This window comes from Columba livia, chromosome 2, assembly GCF_036013475.1.
Source record: "Columba livia isolate bColLiv1 breed racing homer chromosome 2, bColLiv1.pat.W.v2, whole genome shotgun sequence".
Lineage (NCBI taxonomy): Eukaryota > Metazoa > Chordata > Aves > Columbiformes > Columbidae > Columba > Columba livia.
Window position 1 is genome coordinate 22,549,617 of NC_088603.1, and position 16,973 is coordinate 22,566,589.

General features: G+C 39.0%; 1 protein-coding gene across 1 annotated transcript in view; it reads left to right on the forward strand.

Annotated features, from left to right (window-relative positions):
- CUBN (cubilin) overlaps nucleotides 1-16,973 on the forward strand; it is a 140,578-nt gene that overhangs the window by 82,633 nt on the left and 40,972 nt on the right. The window contains exons 37-49 of the mRNA XM_065050909.1: nucleotides 1,079-1,284; nucleotides 2,571-2,752; nucleotides 4,174-4,363; nucleotides 5,439-5,636; nucleotides 5,971-6,117; nucleotides 6,999-7,189; nucleotides 7,471-7,654; nucleotides 9,037-9,211; nucleotides 10,242-10,420; nucleotides 12,133-12,342; nucleotides 12,639-12,779; nucleotides 14,583-14,764; nucleotides 16,169-16,340. Of these exons, the coding sequence (XP_064906981.1) occupies nucleotides 1,079-1,284; nucleotides 2,571-2,752; nucleotides 4,174-4,363; nucleotides 5,439-5,636; nucleotides 5,971-6,117; nucleotides 6,999-7,189; nucleotides 7,471-7,654; nucleotides 9,037-9,211; nucleotides 10,242-10,420; nucleotides 12,133-12,342; nucleotides 12,639-12,779; nucleotides 14,583-14,764; nucleotides 16,169-16,340 (2,357 nt within the window). The remainder of the gene's footprint in view (nucleotides 1-1,078; nucleotides 1,285-2,570; nucleotides 2,753-4,173; nucleotides 4,364-5,438; nucleotides 5,637-5,970; nucleotides 6,118-6,998; nucleotides 7,190-7,470; nucleotides 7,655-9,036; nucleotides 9,212-10,241; nucleotides 10,421-12,132; nucleotides 12,343-12,638; nucleotides 12,780-14,582; nucleotides 14,765-16,168; nucleotides 16,341-16,973) is intronic.

Here is a 16,973-nt window from a genome sequence, read left to right on the forward strand (position 1 = left end):
ATATTGAAAATTATAGAGTAATTGTGTTAGAAAGCAGTATTTATTTTATTTAATTTAATATTGGGGGTTTATAAAGTTTTGTTGGCATGAGGTATTAATTTTCTTCAGCTCAGTCTGAACAGAAATGCTTGTCTTGCAATCTGAGGGATAGCTTTAAATTAGCCTGAGTATATCCAGATGAGTGAATGGAACAATTTCACATCATGTGTGCACTGAACACAAATGACTTTATTCAGGACTGAGGGGAGGAGTTGTTACCAGAAAACATAAACGTTTGTGACATTGCTTATAAGAGGCACTTTCTGGAATCTTTACTATATATTCATAGCCTGCTTTATGCAAATGCAAATATATTGCATTGAATCAAAGCACTTCACTTAGAACATAATGGGTTTTGGTGCAATAATTCAGAATTTATAATTACTAAATCTCATTCCTTTTCTAAGGTAAAATTTGGTTCAGAAGAGTTCATAGCAATCCTCATTACTATTTTGTGTGCACCTAGCTATTTAGAACTCGAAGAGGCCAGAGACACAGTTATGTTTTGTAATTCTGGAGAAAGTGCTAAGGGATTTCTGAGCTCTGAGATGTTAACTACAAATGAATCTACACCTCTGGAAATCATTTTCTTACCAGAGGAGTGTACTGAAGTAATACAGATATAAAGGGACTGCAAACTGATCTGTAAGACTAGAAGTATTCTCTGCACTCAATAGATGTGCACCTACTAAATAGTCTGACCTGGGCTTATAGTAAAAAATCTGGTTTATTAGGCACTTTCTGTCTTTCATGGTTGTTGTTGGAGAACCAAGAAATATTACAACTCTTTAAAAACTATAGCTTTGCAAACTGAAGCTCTGTCATGAAATAAGGGGATTGAAAGGAAAGAGCCCTGTATGAGCAGCACTGCCAGGTGATGAGTGGTGACTTCTAGGTTCTGGAGGGTTTTGTTGCTGCCTTCTTCTGAACTGTGGTGGTGGAAATCCAGCTACAGGGGGATTTGCAGCCTTGCAGGGCAAGCTCTGAAGTAGGTGCCAGTCATATGTCTGTTAATGCTCTTCTACTGCTATTGAAACAGAGCGTTTCAGCTGGAAGATAGTGCTGGCTGCACCAAAGATTACCTGGAGATTCGTGAAGGGAACAATACAGGTGTGCTGGCAGGACGATTCTGTGGGAACTCCTTGCCTTCGAATTATACGTCTACTGTTGGACACATCCTGTGGGTCAAATTCGTCTCAGACAGCTCAGGCACTGCTGTTGGCTTCAGGGCCACATTCTCTCACTGTAAGTAGAAGTTATTTAATTGGAAACTATTGTTCTCTCACCTCCAAAATGACTGAAAAAAAGTGAACATTTTGCCCTGTAAAATCTATTAAAAAATACTTGATGTCAGCAATGCTATGCATTCACTTAAAAATGTTTTGTAAAATATCTGCTGAATGTAAAAGGATGCTCTAAACCATGTCAGAACAGAACTCATGTATGTAAGTATATCAAGTCTAACTCAATCAGAATTAGACATTACATTCTATCTCTTTAAATTATTGTAACAGACAACTTTTTTTTTTTTTTTTAAATTGATCCCATTATCCTTCCAGAAGGAAATAATTCCATGGATTACAGAAAACAAAATGTCCTCTATTTCACTGACTGTTTACTAACAGTTTATCACCTGGTTTTCAGATTCTTCCTTTAGCAGTATTGGGCTGTGAAGATGTAAGACCTGTATACTAAAAACTTCTGTGGCAACCCAAGTTCACCAGTTGCCTGTTAGAGTTAAGAATATCTGACCATAAGTTTTTGCTACCTGCAAATGAGTATTTCATGTTCATGTTGTCATTTATTAGGCAATTGATAAATTAAGGAAAAAAAAAAGCATGTATTTCCTAGCTTTCCATTTTGCTTTTTGAGTACAACAGCATCCATCCTCTGGATTGGATCTAGATGGCATCAACCTGGGAGCAGAATTGGAAGAAAAGGAAATGATGCCAGTTTATAGATCAAAAGTTTCAAGGGACCATTGCAAACATCAGTCTGACTTGCTGCATGAACAGGCTGCTGAAGCTAAACATCCACACCCTTTCTGATTAGACAAGCTAAACTTCTAATAGTTTTCCTTACTTTGAGACTTTTACTACTCTTTTTCAAAAGGAATTATCAATAGTTTAGATCTCAATCAAATCAGAACCATTTTTCACCAGAACACACAAAGGCACTTAAAAAAATAATTTTATCATTTAATGGTTCTTGTGAAGACATGAACATGAAATAGGCAGAGTCAAGAGGGAATTTAGATGTGGCATCTTCCACCTCTCCTACATGTAGAAACACACATCTCAAGTTGGTTATTTTCTTTAGATAAAGGCACACTGCATCTCTCACAACAAGAAAATAATCAGATGTGCATCCTAGGAGTGTCTGAGACACAAGTCTGTGCCTCACAGCGCTGTCTAGTCCTAAGGACATTAAGTCAGATGGGCTGAAATAAAGCTGTATTCCTGGCTGGGCCCCAATGCTTCTTTTAATCTGTGTGAATTAGAGGCATTAGTTGTGTCTCTCATGTTTTTCAGTGTATGGAAATGACATTGTGGGAAATGGAGGACAAATAGCTTCACCACAGTGGCCCAGAAGTTACCCTCACAATTCCAATTACCAGTGGCGAATAAACGTTAATGCCTCACAAGTTATCCGTGGCCGTATCCTGCAGATGGATATCGAAAATCATTACAGATGCCGTTATGACAAGCTAAAGGTGATTTAATTTTGAGAAGTTATTTTATTTCTATTAACTTTGATAAAAATGATGAATACAGAAACCTACAAGAGGATTGGGAAGTGTTTCCAAGGATCTGGTGTGGCTTTTTTTTTTTTTGCTGTGTCGGCTTTTCAGTGATTATTAGCTATAGGAAGGGTTACATGCTTTTTGGCTCCATAACAGTTGTTTACAATCTATAAGTTTGAAACTTATTAAAAATAAGTACACAATGGTAAAATGCTGAATTTTCAAATCCAAGAATTTCAGGTCAGATACCAGGTAGAACTTTGCTCTGTGCTGGTTCAGTTGAGGATGGCAGCGATAATAACATCTCGGTACCTCTGAAAATAAGGTTATTTCAAAATCCTTTGCTCACTGGATCAATCGTTTGCTGTTGGCAGTAAGAAGATAACCCTTTCTTCTGGTTGGATTGTTTTTCTGTGCCCTCTCGTAATACAGCCTAGACTTTTTACCAGGCTTAAAAATACAGCGCACATGATGCTAAGGAAAATTGAGCAATAAAGGCAACAACTTCTTTCTGAATGTAGCTAGGCATAACTAAGTATTTAACTAAGGTGAATATATTTTTATCGTTTTTGTTTTTTAAGCAGCTGATTCACTAATTATCCTTTTCTTTCATCTTCGGGAAAGAGAAAGTTAATACTAATTCAATGTGTTCAGTATATTCAATTCATTATTAATTCATTGCTATTCAAATTTAGTATTAGTTCAAAACATAAATAGAAAATTTTCCTTCATTTCATGTCATATTTTCACAGCAACTTCTTCTTTCTAACTCAGCCTGCCTTTCTTTGTTTGTCCCTCTGGAACAGAAATGAGTTTCTTAAATCAGCTAGACATTCAGTGGATGCGGATCAGCCTGATCTTTAACCTGACTCAGATCTTCAATGTAATGTTAATGTTTATTTAATATTTCCTAGCATTCTCCACTGGACATTTTTACTGGAGGGAAATAGGTTTAAAAGGCAGCAAAAGAAAAGCATCTTTTAACCACCCAAGAAGGTGGCTCAGAAACACATAAAATGAAAAAAATATTATTGTGTATTTATTTGATAGAATTCAAAATATGTGTGTTCCTCAGAGGGCAAAAGGGGATAGAAGAAAAACAATGCCTTTTTTTCCTACAGATTATCGGGTTTTGTTCCTCATCATGCATTCCTGAATTTGACAGCTTCTATTCAGATCCTCCTTCTGTGAAAGCTTCACAATTAACAGTAAATAATGTAAATGGAGATTTTGTTCCATTTTATTGTAAGAGAGGTTTCTCTCTAACCGGGATTTGCTGAAAGATTCCTCACTCATTTAAAGAGGGTAATTTTCTCATTGGAAACTTGCTGAGTGTGGGGTGGATGAAAATCTGCATATGTGAGGATGTGCACCGTTCTCCTTCTCTGCAGGTTTATGATGGCCCCACCGTTCATTCTCGTCCTATTGCAACATACTGTGGTGCAGACCCTGCTTCTTTTGCATCCTCTGGCAGCTCAATGACGATCCAGTTCCAGTCAGATTCAACTGTGAGCGGACAAGGCTTTCTGCTGGAGTGGAACGCAGCGGATGCTTCTGCTGTTACACGCACCATTGCTCCAGGTGGGTTTTCAGTGGGCTGCACAATTACAAGTGATATAGCCAGTGATATATTGAGCTTTACTTAAGAACTCCAAACCAATTTCCCCACAAGAGGAAGCCCCAGCTATTAATGGGGGGAAAGGTTTCATTGACATTTTAATTAATCATTTTAATACCTTTTAAAAACAATGTATAGGGGCACTCAGATATACTTTTTTATAGTGTGCTAAAAATAATCATGTTGACATAAGGGCATTTTTCTTTACGCAGTTTTTTCAGGAAAACTAAAGACTTCATATGTTTTCATAAAAAGTATCTCTCTTGAAAGACAGTTCTTAAATCACTAGACATTGTGATATGAAACCTTTCACTATAATGCATCTCTTATACATAAATAAAGAGAATATGCTCTATATGACCAGGTACCTCTGACAAATCTCTCCTGGAAGGAGAGGGAATATTCTTCTTGTATCATTGATTTTCTCTGAGCAAGTCTGACAACAGAAAGTTAAGACTAAAAGGACATAGTGCAATGTCTTCTTTCTGAATCTGAAGGCAGATTTCTGGGAATGAAGGGACTAAGGATCCCTGGGGATCTGCAGGACAGTGGCAGTATGTAATGGGTTTATGTGCTGGGAGAGCACTGAGCCACTAGAGATCCCAGCAAAGACTCCACCTTGATCTAAACATAGCTGGGACATCAGGAGTGGAGAAAGATAAGTACTTCAGTTTCAAGAGGGTCTAAATTGTTTATGTATTATTCATCATGTATGCACCCGTCCTTTCTGATTTGCGACCCGTGTTAAACTGTAGGAGATGCTCTTAGATCTTTTGCTAGATATTTCTCGTGGTGAAATTGCTGCACATCATTGCTGCACCAGGTAGCACAGGAACATCCTTATAGGTCAGGATTTTCATTTTTTTTACTCCCAGTTCAAACTGAAACAATGCTTGAAGAAACACATTCCTGTGACTACACACATCATCACTGTGTCCCCATTGTGCTTAATTATAGGACTGTCATCTTAAATTATATGAGGGCAGTGTTCAGTTTAAAAAGAGGATGCTTTCATTTTTGTCTTCTTGTATGTGACAGGTGCATGCGGAGGGACTGCAACAACTGAAGAAACACCTTCACTCCTCTTCTCACCGGGCTGGCCCATGAATTACAGAAATTTTGCTGACTGTGTGTGGCTTATCAGAGCTCCTGGATCCACTGTGGAGTTCAGTGTCCTGGCCTTAGACATAGAATCTCACAGCTCATGCAACTATGACAAACTTATTATCCGAGATGGTGAGAAGCCAAACTTGCCCTGCTCTGACAGCATGCAATAGATACCCAAGGTCCCAGTACCTGGAATTCTCGTGTCCATTGAACTTAAGCAATCTAGAAAGCAATGGGAACATGTTCTAAATTGATATTCTTCCTCTATGCTGAGACATTCTGCTAGATAAAATAAAACTAGCAAAGTCTAGCAAAATATTTTGTGGTCTATAAAAATATTTCTCAATCTATAAGAGGTTAAAGATCTTCAAAAGCACATGCCTGAAAGTGTGAGCCACAGCAACCAACAAGCAGATGTGAATGGATTTGGTTTTAACACCAATATATCTTCTTTTGATCTCAGGAGACACCAGTCTTTCTCCAGTGCTGGCCACTCTGTGTGGACGAGAACCTCCTGGGCCAATAAGATCAACTGGAGAGGCAATGTTCATCCACTTCATGTCAGATGCAAGTTTCACTGGAGCTGGGTTTAATGCCTCTTATCACAAAAGTAAGATTTGTTTCTCTTCTCTCACAGATAAATGTCTCTCTTGATGCTAACAATAGGTTAAGGAAAGAAAAGGCTCTGGCATTTTTAACAGCTGTCAACTGTCTATCAATTTAATCACACAGACTAATTATTCACATCTCATGAATACACATTAAGAAATGTCTGACTCTGCAAAAGTAAAATTTGTTATTTTCCCAGCAATATAATACAACAAAGTGTGATTCAACCAGACCAGTCACTTTCCAGAAGTAAGAAAAGTGTACGCCTAAATTTATAACAGCTCAGCTGAAAAGTGAAAGAATGCCCAACTGAGAGAGGAGAATAAATGACTCAAAGCACAGTCACAAAACTGAGAGATGGATGCAGGAAGCTCTGTAAGTTCCAGCAGGAATGTCAGCAGCTTCCAGTGGCACTTCTCCCACATACACCCGAGCATGGCAGCAGATTCCTGAATGAGTTGAGGCACCAAGGAAGGTGTTATGATAACAACAGGCAGCCAGGGGAAGTTTTTCTGACTGTCAGCTTGAGTAGGTGACAGTGGTTTGGTCCATGGCCAGAAGCAATGTACTCAGACAGGGTGACAATAAGCTGGTGCCATAGGAGGTCCTTGGCACAGCTGACTGCTACTTGTCTGTTAAGTCTGAGAACTGAGTCTCACTGCCAAGCTGTTTGGTGTGCGTCATCTTGCAATCTGCTAGCCTCTCTTTGGGAGATCATTCACTGTGTGCATTGCTCTGTACCCCTCAACTCTTCATACACTTGCTTCAACATTTGCTTTTACCTGTCACATCTTCCGTTTAGGAGACAGGTTTTTTCTCTAGATAAATACATGAACAGTTGATGCTAATGTTTTTTTATTTGCTTCAACTCTTTTTCCTTAGGTTGCGGAGGCTATTTGCACACGAGCAGGGGTGTGATAACATCCCCCAACTATCCTCAAGACTATGCTCCTAATCTGAATTGTTCCTGGCGTGTAGTGGTAACCTCTGGATTTGTCATTGCTGTCCATTTTGAACCGCCTTTCCAGATTAAGAGTGAAGATACTTCCTGCAGCCTCGGAGATTATGTAGAGGTGAGGTTATTGGCTGGGTCAGCAAATCCTCAAAGCTATTAAAGCTACTGAATCTTATAGATTTCAGTGTCAGAAAGTCAGCCCGGGTTTTCAGGGGCTAGAAACACCAAAGAGAAATACCACAGAGATTATTTCTGTCACTCTCTCTTATTTATTGCTGTGCATGAATTAATCACCAGGTTATTATTTTCCTTCGTGGCTGGAAGCTTTAAGATGGTGTGTGCTCGAAGTTTACATTCCAGGGATGTTTGCTTGAGTGACATTAGCAATTTCTCTTCTAGCTGAAGAATGGGTTAGATAATGCTGCCCCACCCTTGGTGTCCAGAAGAGGGAATGGACGGTTTTGTGGAAGCAGCCCTGTCTCCACCATGTACACCACAGACAATCAGCTGTTTGTCCGCTTCATCTCTGACAGCAGAAATGAGGGTCAAGGGTTCAAGCTGCAATACGAGGCTAAGAGTCTAGGTAAGTCTAGGAGAGAAACCTAAATTATGCAACTCAATGGATATAATTTGGAGTTTGTCCCCTTAAAAGAGGTTCTTGTTTTAAATCCCAGCCCTGGTAAAGTCAGATGTCTGTAAAAATGTCCTGTTTCCTTCTTCAGTGCATGACTTCTGATCCTACTCTCAAATTTCTTCTTTTTAAAGAGAGCTGGCTCCAGGTCATGGAACCTGAAGATGTTCAAGTTAAAAAAACAAAACCCACAAACAATCAACAAAGAAAACAAAAGAAACTTGTGGGAAACCCTTTAGCAGGGAAGAGGCAAAGAAGTTAGGAAGAGATGTTCAAAATTCATACAGGAAAGGAAATAAAACCCGGAAACAATAACATTATTTTGAGCATGTACTACCCAGTGCAAGTGTTAAATGATGTCAGGAATGATTTAGGCTGGTGTGTCTAGAAAGGCAATAACATTTCTTAAAAATTTTAATCTCAGCCACAAAAATAACATTCCCTGCCAGAGAGAACATTCTTTGACAGAATGAAAAAAAATGGAGACCCAGGTCCCAGGGGTAAATCAGGGACTTGGCATTTGCAGTTATTCCACTGTAGTCATGACACATGCCACTTGGGACAACAGGAGACCTCTTAAACAGTGTGACTAAACACAACGAAGGCAATCTGTCACTCCACTCAAATTTTTAAGTGCTTATTTTCTGTCTATTTTTCCCTGCTGCCACAAAGAATTATTCTTAGTATTACTGTAGTGGATTCGTGAAGAGAATGGGTGAAGCTGTACCATAGTATTTCTATCACTTCAATTTATAAAACTTGACTAAAACTCCATGTTAAACCAGTATTGCTAGAATATAGTTGGGGTTTTTCACAGAAAGGTTCTGATCAAAATAAAGATATTTTTGTAGGATTATCCTACCTGGACCTGAACAAATCCTTATGTTTGCTCTGACTGGTATTCCTCACACATTCATTATCACCTCAAACAGACATTTCAATTTTTGGAAGGCAGAAGTCGTGAAGGATTCACAGAAGCATTGATGCATCTGACTTCTAGGCTTTGTAGCTCTTGGGAACTAAGGCAGGAACAAGGCAAGAAGTAAGTTTCCTGCATAGTTTAGAAGCAGTCCAAGGAAGAACTAGTAGCAGTTTAATCCATAGCCCTGAACATTTAGAAATGAGGAGGACTAAGTAAGCAGAAGCACAGGAACATAAGATCCTACTGCATTAGAATGTTTTCCCACAGTAAGCAGTAAGATGCATTTGGTTTTAATGTAATTAAATGACAATGAAAGGAAATTGTGTTGGAATATAGTGATAACTCATATTTTTGATGCCTCACCCATTTCCTTAACATGTTGGTGTTTTATTGGTGATCTTTTCTTTCCCAGCTTGTGGAGGGAATATTTACATTGATGCTTTCAACCCCAGTGGATATACATCTTCCCCCAACTATCCGAGCAATTATCCTCCGCATACTGACTGTGTCTGGACCATAACTGCTCCTAATGGACATGCAGTAGAGCTGCAATTTGAAGATCAGTTTTACATTGAACCTTCACCAAAGTATACATTCATGTTATTTTGCCTGTGTTTCTTCAGAGACTCCATTCTGATTCTTCCTTCCCTGTTATTTTCTCTAATTCCTCCCAGAGCACACTTCCAGATTTATAGTTAAAGTGGTCAGGAAACTTTTGAGAGAGATCACTGAAGCTATCAGGCCACAGTTACACATTCCTAGGACCTTGCAGTGTGTGACAGAAATTAGTATATAATAGCAGGCAGAGAGGAAGCATCCATGATGCTTCACCATGATGATCCACCAGAAAGGTGCTTTCTATGAAATCTGTGCCCTCTAGTCCTTTCCTATTCAGATTTTCAGTCCTTTTGATTCTCAGGTGCTTTTAAATCCAATGGCCTACTGCCACCACAATTTGTCTCCCTACTCCATTGCCTGTGTCCTGATTTGCAATGGGTCTACCTGTTTTGTACCCCCTGCCTGAATCATAAAACAAGATCTGTTTTCCAGCTGATATAATTTAATTGATTTGGGACTGGACCTCTGCACAGCAAAGGTGAGCCTTACCTGTGAGACCATGTCCAGAAAAAATGGTACAGAATGGAGAATCCCAGAAGTGTCTTTTCTGTCTGGCTTCCCAGGACAAAACCGTTAGTTAAGATTTTTGCTCACATAAGTAAACCCCCATATTTGAATTTTTATTCACTTAATCTGTCTTATATCTATTCCTTAATTCAACCGCCATCAATGGAACTTAGTAGGGAATATCTGCTGAATCTGAATACTGCCAAAAAAAAAAATGTTAAAGATGATCACAACTACTTATCAGTGCCATTCACAGCCCTCCCCAGGACTTGCTTCTGCCTGATCACAGTCCAGGCTTGGGGTGAATCTTCCTCAATGTTTCTTGATTCAAATATTGGATAGCTATCATTAATTATGAACTGCTTAATTCTATCCTGGTCATATCACATAGAAACTTATCTAATTCACTACAGCTTCATGGCTTTGTGCACAAACTGAATAGGTTCAAAAGATTACTGCCATACACTGAATAGAAAATTCTCTCCTCCCCAGCTGCACTTCCAGTTACCTAGAGCTACGCGACGGCGCCGACTCCACTGCCCCCATCATTGCCAAGCTGTGTGGAGGTGTGATGCCAGGCTCACAGAGATCCTCAGGAGTTGCCATGTACCTGAGGTTCAGGTCTGACAGCAGCGCCACACACGTAGGATTCAATGCTAAATACTCCATTGGTAATGTATGCATTTATCAATTGATCTGATTTTAGAGAATATTGTGGTCTCAAATGTCAGGCTTTTGTAATGGGGCTTAAATCATGTTTATGAGGTGGACTGACAGATATGTACCTCTTTCAACTAATGTTAGAGCTAAGGCATCAGAATCATCAGATAGGTTAACATCAGCATGTTCCGCACCTAGCAAGAGGTGAAAATTATTGAAATAGGAACAGGAAAGAGCTCACAGGTCTGTAGCAGTGAAACAGAGAGTGGATAACCTCTTGCCAAGTTATCAAAGGGCCAGTAGAAAAAAGGTCGACATGGATAAAGTCATGTAACATGATTTGATTTTCAGCATAAAAAATTAGTGTCACTTTCCTGAGCAGGAGCCTGAAGGGGAATGCAAAGGTCAGCAGAGAGTTGGCAGGAGAAGAACAAATTAGGAGCTTCTCTATGTAAATGTAAATCAATCTATGGTAACAATGCTGTTAGACAAATGGGCATCACAACAATGGGCTGAAAAAGGAATGAACAGTAAGTACTATTATTTGTCAGCTGGGAAAATAAATACTTTAAAATTATTTGCTCTCAAGCTGCAAAAACAGGATTAGAAAGCACTGGCAAAGTTTTAAAATGAAATGAAGAATAGTCTTTAATCAGATTTGGAAACATGCTTTTTTTTCTGTTTTTGATAATGTTAATAATCCTGAAAGAATAGCAGCTATTATGTTAGTATCACTCATATAGGAAATCTAGGACTCAAAGGCAATGTGGACTATATTGCTTTAAATGGAATCTTGCTGATTGTGTTGGATCTCAAACACTTAAGTCAATATAGTGTTCTATTCTGAATGGGAAAACTGAAACAACTTGCAAGAAAACATTGTTAGCATATGAAGCCACAATTATATCTATCCATAACAGATTTAGAGTATCTCAGCTCTATTCCAGTCACCCTGCAACAAAGCAGGGATCACTCAGAAGTGCAGACAGTATGAACAGAACTGTTATTGCCACAAAAAGATTGTAACTGGCAGATACACAGAATACACTGTAAAATCCAATAAATTCCACCTGGGAATATTTTTTGCTGTAGGCCTTAATGTTATGAACTAATGTTTGCAGGTACCACAGAGAAATGAGTTTTCAGAGAGAAAAAAATAAAAATAAATAGCTTTTTCCCAAACTGTGCAGTGATCCCTTACCAAGGCACCACAAGGAGTGGAATGTGAACAGGAAGGGACTGCAGGAAAGAGGAGTCTGAACCATAGCTGTAGGCCCAAACTAGCAGTCAACTTTGGTCAGCTGCAAAAAAATTACATCCACATTTAGCAAACTAAATTTACTTATAATTATTTGATATGGCTTTCCAAGATTTTCTGGTAAAATGGGCATGAGTAGAGGTTACATATAGGCCCTGAAATCTGTGAGTTTATCCAAATTAATAAGAGAGATGACAGAGAAGAAAGGATGCTTACAATGGCAGGGTGTGCATGGAGAAAAAAAAAGAAAGACACAAAAACAAAACAGAAAAACAAATCCATAACAAACTAGGACCAGTTGAATTAGGAGCAGACTGTGGAGTATTTTTAAGTGGAAGGCAACTCCTGTTTTATTACCATAGTTAGAGAACAAGTCAGTTGTGTTTTAGCTTTAAATCTTGTTTAGGAGAAAGGTCATTGCTCCAAGGGCCTTCAGTCAAGTAAGTAATGTTCTTCCTTTTGCAGCTCCCTGTGGTGGGACAGTGACAGGACAAACTGGCATCATTGAAAGCACGGGATATCCTGAGCTTCACTATCAAGACAACCTGCTGTGTGAATGGTTTCTGCAGGGTCCCAGGGGCCACTATCTTACCATCAGGCTAGAAGGCCTAGATATTCAAAACTCCTCTGAGTGCACAAATGACTTTGTGGAGATCCGAGAATACAACGCTTCTGGTCTGAGAATTATTTCAGTGTTTGTCTTCCCTTCCCCAGTACTACTATGAAATCTCTCCAGAGGCTCCTGAAAGCTTTTCCTTTGGGTACACAGTGAGCCTTTTCAATACACAGTATTTGCTTCTGTCTGCCTTGTTTGCTGAAGCAAAAGCAAACAAAACCCTTCAATTCCCCAGCAATAACTTTATTTTACTAGTTTACTCATGCCTGCCCAGTTGAAATGGAAAGTGATACTTCAACAAAAATGTAAATAATGCATGGATATAAAATTGTCTTTCTGTATTTGATTTTTTCAGGAAATTTGTTGGGCAGATACTGTGGTAACACCCTCCCTGATGCTGTGGACACCTCTGACAGTTTTGCTTACATCAAGTTTGTCACTGATGGATCAGTCAATGCCCAAGGATTCAGACTGCGCTTTGATTCCAGTACTGAAGGTTGGATTTGTAAGGCTGAAAGTTACTTCCAGGGAAGCAACATATACCACAGACTAAAACTGCACTAATACAGCACATATTTTTAAATCAATTATTCTAGGAGTGGTGTGAATTTGCTCTTAAATTTAAACTCAGGAAAGTATGAATAGAGCTCTCTGATCACTACTTAGCCAAACTGAAACTGTGAGAGGCAAAGAGTCTCTCGCTATAAAGGATGTTACTGACAGTGGTAGGTCTCACACAATGAAGCACACTCTTCTATACCTGTTTCCTCCAGCAATCAGTCCAGGGATGCCCTCCCCACATGCCTAAGCTGGAAGCTAAATAAAAGCTGTGATTTTCCGTTGTGTTAGTCTGTCCCTCTGAGGTGAGTGATATGCTTAAATCTCCCCAAACCAAATAGGTTTTATGCAATAGGTTCTAAGCAGAATCACAGAATTACAGAGCCACTGAGGTTGGAAGGCACCTCTGGAGATGAGGTAGTCAAACCCCTGCTCAAGCAGGGTCAGGTAGTGGAAGTTGCCCAGGACTGGGGCCAGTCAAGTTTTGAATGTCTCCAGGGATAGAGACTCCCAAACCTCTCGGGACAACATATTCCAGTGTTAATCAGCCCTCAGAGTGAAAGGTGTTTTCATATGTTCATGCATTTCAGACTGTGCCCATTGCCTCTTGTCCTGAGCACAATGACTTCAAAGGGCTGCTCTGATCAGGACTAAGGACAAAGACCTATTCCCATTTTACACTTCTCTTTCACATTCTTTAGTGCCCATGCAATGTTTGTCCTGTCAAAATATGGCTACTTTATCAGAAATTCTTTGTGGTCGTGGTCTTGAAAAATCTCGTGCCAACCCTTCTTAACTCCTGCCAGCTAATTTAAATGCTCATCTGAAAGGTTCTTTATTTTTTGTGTTTGCTTCTGCAATAAAATAACAGAGGGGAAAACAAACTCCGAAATAATGTTATTCCACTTCCAGGACCCTGTTATGCAACTATAGAAGAGAAACTGTATTAGCAAAAATTTAATGCAGGATGCAGGTGGAGACACATATCACACTATTCTGCAGGAGTCTGTGAGGGTGAGGAAAGGGAGTAAGTCTCCCACTGCACTCCATTAAATTATATATCTGTATTTTAAAAGGAAACCAAGTGTAACATGGCAAATTTATACCATCAGTCTCAGAAGAAAAAGGCACTCTCTACCCAAGACCTTTAGTGTTCTTTCCTCAGAACACAATTTGATTTTCATAACAAAGAGAAGAAAAACACAAAGTAACTTTACAAAAAAAGCATTGGTTAAAATTCCTGAAAGCTTTTTGTCTACTTCTGTTAACCAGCAGAGGAAAAGCACATGCTTCATCATTACCCACTCTAAGACCTGCTCATTCTGTGTAGGTCTGTCCAGTCATCTGAAAGGCAGAAAAGTCTCAGTTCTACCAGAGTGAGAGGCTTGTATCACTTGATATCAAAGTCTGTGGGTCACTCAGGCTTCTGAAGCCTGGCACAAGCCATTCAGAGAAGGAAATGTTAATAATTAGAATAAAAGGATCTGCTATGGTGAATTAATATTCAACTACATATATGGCTGAGTTATAAAGACTGACAGGAACTTAGCTGTTCAGACAAACGTATGAACAGGATAGGGGTATCAGACCAGCCTCTCAGGATCTCTTTTTATTCCGTTATTAATGTGTTTGGTCTTGTTTTGGTTTTGTTTGTTGTTTTGTTTTTTGTTTGTTGTTGTTTTCTATAACTCTATAAACAATGCTTTACTCTAAGAAGTGTCCCAATATTTGGATATTTCAGAATGTGGTGGGGATTTTACTGCTCCTGTTGGAACTTTTACTTCACCCAACTATCCCAACCTATACCCACATAATCGAGTGTGTGAATGGAGGATCACAGTGGAAGAAGGCCGACGTGTGACTCTAACCTTCAATGACATGAAAACTGAAGAACACTGGAGGTGCTCATCAGACTATGTGGCTGTGAGTATTGGGCATGAAGGCAGAAAATTATCTTCCTAATCCCTTTAAGGAGCATTAATTGATGTAATAGAGCTGAAATGTCATTTTATAGGTCTATATGTGGTTTTAAGACACATAATAATTTAATTGGCAAAAACAGATAAATGAGAGAAAATTAGCTCTGTAGGGTGTCTAAACTAACCTGCTTGTTTTGAAATTATGGTCCAAGAGAGAAGGACTTGAAGAAATCATTGGAATTGGCTCTTTATCAATTATGGATAAAAGCTCTGGGGTTTTTGAAACCCTTCAATGTCTCTTTTCTGTGGACACAATGTCCATCAGTCAGTCTCTTTAGACTTTGGAGGTTGTTACTTCTATTGCAACAAATGGCTATGACTGGGTTGGACCTTGGATATTCTGACAGAAAGATAGGGAAACCCCAGGAAATGTTACCTCTTTATCCCCCCTCATCCCCACAAATATAGATATTGGTTATTTTATCATGGCTATTTTAGATATTTTGTTATTTAGTGAAGGAAAAAAAAAAATAAACTGGCACACAGAACTGGACCTGATCAGATGTACAAATGCCTCAAAAATACGATTTCTCTATGAAACTGCAAGAATAGGAAATCTAATTTAGTTTTCCCTTTGTTCAGATTAGCAGTGCAAACACAGGAATTCAGTTCAGCATGATCAGAAGCCAGCCCGTGCACAAGTGAGGGGGTGAAGTAGCTCTCCATTGTGATTTGTAGATGATGTTTCTCCCATTTTCCTTCACAGATACTTTAGACAGACCCTGGGGAGCTGGCTTTTTATCGATTAATGAAGTAATGATCTCTTAAAGGAAGATCTGTCCTGCCAGCTTTTGTGCCTTCAACACTAACATATTCCAAATCTCAGTGGGAAACATCATTTCTGCCTCACTTGCACTGCTGACATAGTAATAAAAAGAAGGAAATTAGCTCCTAGACTAAAGGTTGAAGGAGATTTTGATAAAGCTGGTGTTGGCTTTAACAAGAAAACAAAGACAATAATTTCAAATAGAATTAATATGATCAGTAGCTGGCATTACTAAATGATTGAATACATAAATATTGAGCTAAAATACAGCATTTTTCCCAATAAAACTATTTCAGTTTCTCTTTTAAGAAACAAAAAAAAATTTAAAAAAAAAGAGAGGAGGGAATATGCTTATGTTTCTCTAAAATACATAAGGTATTTTTTGTTTTCCTTCAGAGCCCCATCCGCTCAAGGTAATGGAAGTTTGTTCCAAGGTTTTGAATAGATTTGGGAACTAACCTCCTTTGACGGACATCAATGAACCTTGTCTTGATATCAAAGATGTGAAGCACTGTTAAATGATACAGGAGATGCTCTTGAGACTGCATTTTGATCTCATAATAGCTTATTTTGACTCAACAGGTTTACAATGGCATCAGACAGAACTCTCCCCGACTGGCCAAGCTGTGTGGTGAGGTAAATCCAGGCACTGAGGTGAAATCCTCTGGCAACACAATGAAAGTCATTTTGGTGACAGATATGTCCCACGCAACCAGAGGCTTCAGTGTCTCATACACATCTAGTGAAGATGCAGGTAATGTGTGTTTTTAAATTAAGTGATTGATCTTCAGTGACTCATTTCATACTTAAAGTGCTGGCACATGTCAAAAATTACTTAAACAGATAACAAATCTTTGGTACCTTTTTTTTTTCTCTTTTACATCTTTGGATGGCAGTAGATGTATATCTTTGATTAATTGAAAGAGCTTGAAAAAATGGAGAAGGTCTGGTTGTAATGGACTTCATGTGACTGTCAAATTTGAAATGGAAAGAGCAACCTCTGTTACAGATCACAGTCCTTACTCTCACTACTGATTTATTGGTTTGTACTTAGTCTTGAGTAAGAGAAGGTCTGAAGTGGCCTTATTCCATGAAAAGATATAAAAAGCATAGTGCCATAGACAAATTGAATAATTCAAGTGCTTCCTTATTCCTCAGTGGGATAATTAATTTATTGTAGCTTGTGAAAGTGCAGCTAACCTAGTTTTGCAAGCTCAGCCTCCAGAGAGGAGGCAGCTGGCAGAGCCTTATTACTACAGCTTTGAGTCTTCTGACCTTAATTTTCCAGCTCCCCCTAAAGCACCCTACTGTAGCATGAGTGTACTGCTCTTGAGGGTGTGTTCCAGAAAAATCCTCTCCTGAGTCTAGAATTAGGCAATGGGTAGGG